The sequence below is a fragment of the Sorex araneus genome, chromosome 5 (genome assembly GCF_027595985.1).
Source record: "Sorex araneus isolate mSorAra2 chromosome 5, mSorAra2.pri, whole genome shotgun sequence".
Classification (NCBI taxonomy): Eukaryota; Metazoa; Chordata; class Mammalia; order Eulipotyphla; family Soricidae; genus Sorex; species Sorex araneus.
The window spans coordinates 178,703,602-178,710,813 of record NC_073306.1 but is presented as its reverse complement, the minus strand read 5'-3'; the positions used below and the strand labels follow the sequence as shown (position 1 = coordinate 178,710,813).

The 7,212-nt window shown below is 47.1% G+C and overlaps 1 protein-coding gene across 1 annotated transcript in view; it reads left to right on the top strand.

Annotated features, from left to right (window-relative positions):
- Positions 1–3,783: 3,783 nt before the first annotated feature.
- CORIN (corin, serine peptidase) overlaps positions 3,784–7,212 on the top strand; it is a 246,600-nt gene continuing 243,171 nt past the window's right edge. The window contains exon 1 of the mRNA XM_055140495.1: positions 3,784–3,898. Coding sequence (XP_054996470.1) covers positions 3,815–3,898 — 84 coding nt within the window. The 5' untranslated portion in view covers positions 3,784–3,814. The remainder of the gene's footprint in view (positions 3,899–7,212) is intronic.

Sequence of the window (7,212 nt, the reverse complement as noted above, 5' to 3'; positions counted from 1 at the left end):
AAAGGACATTCTATTGAGGGCTCACACTGCTGTAATATTATTACTAATTGCAATTATAAAGAACTTATTTTGATATAAGAAAACTTACATTTTTAGGTTCTAGGTGGACATTAATTTTAGGTCAGGGGAGTTGACACAATTCAACCAACTATAATACTTAGTAAATATCTGATGGATAAACAGTGAATTCGAAGCCCATCATTCTAAACCAGAGCTTCTGTGGATGTTTTCATTAGTACATCTCACTAGTGTATTACACATGTGGGAATGAAGATGTCCATATACTTGAGCTTCAATAATGGTTTTTCCACTTTAAGTAACTGAGATCTTCATCATTTTTAAATTCTGTAAGCCTCATTTTCCTCTTCTGTAAAGCAACAAATAATGGTAAATACCCAATAAATGTTACTGTCTGTAACAGATTATGAATTGGGTATACTATTCTTATGACAAAGGTTTGTTTCAAGAATTAAGACAAAATGTAAGTGCCTCTTCATGAAAAGTCTGGCATATAATACTTTGAAAATCTTTGAAATCACTCCCTGTAGTTACACTCTATGTGTGTCATTTGTAGCTTTTGTTTCACTAGCATGAAATTTCTATGAGGTCAGGAGTTCTGTTTTGTTCGTCTGATGGCAAGTCCTAAGGGACTATTAGCTGAACATCTAGCTAACTAGATAAGCCATGGAGTAGCATACCTCAGCCACTGCCTGTCTAAGACCAAGGGCTAAGCACTAAGTTATAGAATGCTGTGTAAGCAAAATTTGATTGTAAATTTATGATTTTTTTGACTGGTTAAAGAAACTTTGGTACATCTACGCAATGGAATACTATACAGCTATTAGATGAAGTCATGAAATTTTCTTATAAATGAATAGACATGGAGAGTATAATGCTAAGTGAAATGAGTCAGAAAGAGAGGGACAGACATAGAAGGGCTGCACTCATTTGTGGCGTATAGAATAACATCACATGAGGCTGACACCCAAGGACAGTAGATACAGGCCAGGAGGATTGTCCTATAGCTGGAAGACTGCTTCATGAGCTGAGGATAGAAGGCAGATGGAATGGAGAAGGGATCACTAAGAAAATGGTGGCTGGAGGAATCAGTCGGGATGAGAGATGAATGGACCAAACATGATGACCTCTCAGTGTCTGTGCTGCAAGCCATAATGCCCAAAAGTAGAGTGTATGGGAAATACTGTCTGCCATGGAGGCAGGGGGAGGGTGTTTGGAAAGGGGGGGTATACTGGGGATATTGGTGGTGGGGAATGTGCACTGGTGTAGGGATGGGTGTTTGATCATTGTGTGATTGAAACCCAAACATGAAAGCTTGTAACTATCTCACAGTGATTCAATAAAATTTAAACAAAATTACTATCTTTAATTTTTTTAAAACTATCATTAATGTTTGTTTTTTTCTTTAAATTAGTTGCTTTAAATACTATATGCAAAAAATATAAAAGTGTCTTTTCTGAGTAAAAATGTATTTTAATAAATGGTGTCACTTTTGGAATTAATTACCCAAGACATTGAAGATTACTACAAGCGAGCCCTCTGATATTTGAATTAGTTTTACTCTGAAAATATACTTGCAGTTTCTTATATTTCCAAAGTTACAAAGAATCTAAAAATAGATATTTCCTCTGTATACTCAAGAATTTGTTGAATTGGTAACAAGAACTGGCCATATTCAAGGTACCTGGAATTGGTTGGATTTTCATTTTAAAAGGGGTTTAGGGAGCTGGAGCGATAGCACAGCAGGCAGGGCATTTGCCTTGCACGCGGCCAACCAGGGTTTGATTTCCCAGCATCCCATATGGTCCCCCGAGCACCTCTAGGAGTTAATTCCTGAGTGCATGAGCCAGGAGTAACCCCTGTGCATCACCAGGTGTGACCCAAAAACCCAAAAAAAAAAAAAGTAACTACAGGGGCTTAAGGGATACTTATTTTATACTATCAACGCAATCAGAGTTAGTTTAAGAACACGGTGTGGTAGTGGAAGAAAAAAGAGGTTTTGCTACCTAAGCTGTCTCAACTCAACTGATTTGATTTCGTAATTCCTATAGCACTTCCAGCAGAGGGCAGAAAGTGGAAGAGAAAGGAGGTGAAATATAATTCCACATTCTTGACTCCAGAATGCCTGTACAAACCTTGAGGAAAGCAGTCCTCATTTTTAAAACTGAGTTTACTGTGGCCAGCAAGGACAATGAATTTGCAAGTCTCTTGACTTTTGAGCCCATGTCTTGGTGACAGTGTGTGGCTGGTGCAATCTTAGGAAGCACTTGGTCCTGAAATTTTGCGGCTCTGAGGGAATCCCGACTTAGCCCTGGAAGCTGTGTAAACTTGGGCTGCTTATTTTGACTCCTAAATCTCTAAAGTAAACATAGATACCTCATAAAGTGGTTGTAGAATTAAGACTCAGAATGAAAATTGTGTAGTTCAAAGCCTGTCACAAATCAGAGCTGAATTTCAATGAATTATTATCAACTTGTCAGATACTGAATTCTGTCCACACCTGAAGTTGAGAACAAGGATGGAATCAGTATTTTTAAGTGTTTTATTCTAAGCATACAATATTTTCTTTCTCCACAATTTTACAAACATATACAGCCCTCCACACAGTGGGTCGGGCCTTTGCCTTGCACGAGGTCAACCCGGGTACGATTCCTTCGTCCCTCTCGGAGAGCCCAGCAAGCTACCGAGAGTATCCCGCCCTCACGGCAGAGCCTGGCAAGCTACCCGTGGCATATTTGATATGCCAAAAACAATAATAACAAAGTCTCACAATGGAGACATTACTGGTGCCCGCTCGAGCAAATTGATGAACAACGGGTCCACATTGCTACAGTGCTATAGCCCCCAGCAACAGTATTTAAGGAATAGGTCTGTTGTATGATGGTCTTCCCCAGAATAATTGAAATTTCCAGTTGGCTGAAAATTCACTCCTAAGGAAAACATATTGTTTTCCTTTAAACATTTGAACATGAACTTCCCCTGGTCAAGTACCTTGTTCACTGCTAACACCCCCTGGCTGAGTGGACAAACCAAACCATGCTGCTGAAAGACAAAGAGCCAAATGCAGTTTCTAAGGTTCAGCCCTTCCCAGAAAAATCCAGAACTGTGTTGTCTGTGGGAGTCAACCCGGGTTCTCCCAGTCCCTGCAGCTTAGGAGAAGTCTTGCTCTTGAAAAAAAATGCAATTTCTTTCATTAAACCGACAGCAGAAAGCGGGTTTGTTATTTGCCTCCTGCAAACCATGCTTTCCCTCAAGCATTAGGGGAAATTTCTTTTCTCCAAATAACAATGTCGACCTGTAATTGCCAGAACCTGCAGTTGCTTTGATTGATTTTTTTACTTGGCAGCTCTTTGGTTAAAATAGACTGGGATGTGATAAGATTCTGAGAGCTGAGAAGTAACCCCTTTACTCCCAACTTCTCTGCCTGACCACGCTAAGTTTCAGTTCTGTCCTGTGAGCTGAGGGGGCTTCAGAGCTGGAGGGTGCAGGGTCAGCGGTCCGCCTGGTTTCCACTCTGCCCCTGAAGAATGCTTTTTTTTTTTTTTTCTGAATGCCGAGAGGTGGGGTTGTGGCAGATCTGTCATTAGGGTTCTTATGGGTGGGACTCAGAGACGAGAGGGAGGGAGTGGTCCGCGGGTGGGGTCTGACAAGCTGACAAAATGTGGGGCCCCAGTCCCTGCAAAGCCAACTAGTCTCTGCCCGAGTGAGGAGCAGGGCACCCGCGGTGCCTCTCCCCGGGGCACGTGGCGGCAACAACAGCGACTCGAGCGTGGACCGGGGGTGGAAAAAGCGAGACATGTTCACCCAACGGTCCCGTGCCCTGGCCGCGCCTGCCCACGCTGCCGAGGAGCACTACGGCCAAGTCCAGGCTCCCGAGCCGGTAAGACCCAGGGACCCCGCTGTGCGGGCGAGCAGGTCAGACGACTGACTCCCGGGTCGCGAGGAGTTCAGCCCATCCCGGTCCCCGCCACCCACCCTTCGGATGCCACCGGCCCTTCGCGCCATCTGCGAGCTGGGACGTTCCTCACCCGGTGCTCAGCACCCTACTAACCGGTCCCAGGCACTCGGTCTGGTCCGCGATCGTCCCGCGTCCACCCAGGGGGTGGGGTGGGGTGGGGTGGAGTGGGGGGAGTTGGGCGGGGGGGTCACTGCAGCTCCCGAGTCCGGGATGGCCCAGAGACGCGCACTGCACACCGTCGGGCACCCCGCGCCCCTGGCGCATCCTGGACGCGGGGCGGCGGAGCAGCCGTCGGAAGCGGTTCGGGGACCACCCCGCGCTGGAGGGACGCTGCAGAGTGCGGCTGCCCGGCTGCGCGCCGCGGTCCCCGAGCCTCCCAGCGCCAGGACACCCGGGGAGGGGAGGGAGGTCACACTGAGCCATGTCGTCCCAGAGCCGATCCCCTTGGCAGGGTGCTGGGAATCTGGGGTGTGATTGCACCAAGTGCAAACCTGGTCTCTGGCGCCTACTGGTTTAGGCTCTCTGGTACCCACCGCCCGCGGGCGCGGGGTACGAGCGGCTCCGGGTCGCGCGCGCTCCGCTGGCGTCCTGGGAAGCGACTGTGTTGCCTCTGTTTCGGGGATGAAGAAAGCCAAGGAAAAAACTCCGGAGAGACCTCACTTGCGCGCCCCCCGGGAACCCGGTGCAACCCGCAGCGGTCCTTCACCGGTGATATCCGGAGGGTCCTGGAATGCCGACTGCGCCGAGTCCGCACCCGGGATTGCTCGGGGCGAGCGGGGACGCAAGATTCAAGGACCGGGATGAGGCGGTGACTGCCCTTCTGGGTGTCGGGTCCTGCTGGGACTCGGCGCCGGAGCTCTCGAGGCTAGCGCCCGCCCCTGGTACCGTGCGCTGAGGGCCGGTGGAGGGCGGTGGAGGGGCTTTTCCCGGGTCGGTCATTCCCGGGACCGAGTCCAAGAGGCCGAGCTGGGCGTTTCTAGAGACGCTGCCCTGTCAATATTTAAGAAAGTGGAGCTTTCCTTTCGCTGGGAGCTGGTGCGAACAGCGCACCGCGAAGACTGACTTCAGCACGCACGTTTGTAGATTGTAGTCTGTCTTGAAGCAATTTAGTGGAGGAGGCAAAAGAACGCGGACTACCACCAGAAGGGGAGGGAAGACAAGGATTATTGGTGATGACCCAATGACTTCATCTTTGCTGAAGGTGTTGACATTAAAAAGAATGCAAAACAGTGGTTTGGGCTTCATCTGGAGCGAATGAATAGAAGCAAAGCATTTGCTCAAGTTATCAAATCATTTTTGTGTCAGTTCATTCATATTCTTGGATGTCCAATAGTTTTAGTGTATGAAACTGCACTAGAAATGTCTTCAGGACCAGGTTTGGGGGGTGGGGCGCGGGGGTGGGGGTGGTTAAGAAGTCAGATGAGGCATCTACCGAGAAATGTGTGAGTGCTTGTCTGAGAAGAGAGTTTTTCCATAAATTCCTTCCCAGGACACCCCCACATTCATTAGGATAAGCTATTTTTAGATTTATTTGGGTGTGGAATCACATAAACTTCAAAACCTCAAGATGTTGGGGGGAGGAAGTGTTCTTTCCAGAAGGTTCCCTGCAGGCTAAATGTACCAGACCAATAATGCAAGACTCTGTTAACCTTCTGTGAGATTATAGAGACAACTGAGAATTGTTTTATTAACCTATCAGTATATTTCCAGACACAGGGAAACTTTAAAGAATACAAATTAATCCCATCAGGAGCCTTCTCATAATGTTGCAGAAATCATAAGTGCAGTGCACAGGCCCGGGTTTATCCAGGACACACCAGCTGTGGTTTTTGCTTTGGAAAGGCTGCTTTTTCCACCCTGGCTTCCTCAGGATGCCAGCACTGACTGGCACTGCTGCCCTATGGGCCTACTAGTGGCCTGTCTCCACTGATGGGGGCCAACAGGAGGCTGGGGGGAGAAGCCCTGCCACTCCCCGACACGCCATTCACAGTAGCCTCTATTGTCAAATCTTCATTTTGTTCATGAGCGTGCTTATTGCCCAGGGTTTCTGAGTGTCTCTATTACTTGGAAAATGGGAGCTTCCCAAGGACCAAGAAAGCTCTGACACAGAATTTTCGCCTGTGTCCAAAGGGAAAAGGTTCATTTTATGTGCCCCTCCTGGCTTTAATAAGTTATTTGGCAAGTGTGCATTAACGCAATTCTATCTCTGTTTCTGGCATTCCACTTTGTTGGGCCAAATGGAAAGTGAGGTTGGTTGGCTAACGGGTGCCTCTGACCTCTATAGAATCCCCCATCTACACTGAGCATTCAGCTAATCCCCTAATCCCCAGACTTCCCTATTTTGAAATCTCTACATACACATATACACACTTGTGCTTTAGGCTGTTCGGAAGTGATCGAAATGGCAGAGATCATGAGAGTGAAAAGTGCCTTAGCAGGTAGTATGTGGACTTTGGTATCAAAGCTAAGTTTACATCTCTAGTCGCACCCCTCTGGCCCTGTCAGATAATCTAGTTGAGCTTTGATGTCCTTCTCCAGCACACGGGGAGGATGCTGCTGACCATCTATAATAACACTAAGGATTAAGGAAATGAATAGGCCCTAGAAGTGCTGTGTATAGTGCATGCCCTTCCTGGGAAGGCTCCTTGATTTGTTTTTCCTTAAGACCTTAGCCACATTTTCTTTTATACTGAGAGAGAGAAAGAAAGGAGAGAGAGAGAGAGAGAGAGAGAGAGAGAGAGAGAGAGAGAAGCAACGTGCCTACCATAGAGCCATAGAGACAGGCTGGGGGGGAGGATGGCTGAAGGGAAAATGGGGACGTTGGTGGCAGGAAATGTACAATGGTGGAGGGACGGGTGTTGGAACACTGTAGGACTAAAACCCTAGCTATGAATAGCTTTGTAACTCTGTATCTCTGGGTGAGTCAATTAGAAAAAAAACAGACAAGAAAACAATCCTCCCCTTTCCACTCTCCATTAGGGTAGCCACAGACTATTTGTAGTAGTTATTTAAATTTAAATTAATTAGAATTTAGTTACATTATAATTGAAGTTTTCCTGTCTCTCAGACCACATTTCCAGGGCTCATTAGTTACATGTGACCTGTCGTTTCTGTCTAGCATGTCGCTAGCCCATGCCACCGCTGCAGAATGCTCTCTTAGTTCTGGAGCTTACTTTTGCTTAAGTGGGAACTTCATGGGCTTCTCAGATGATCGGAGTTTTACTTGTTCTCTTGCT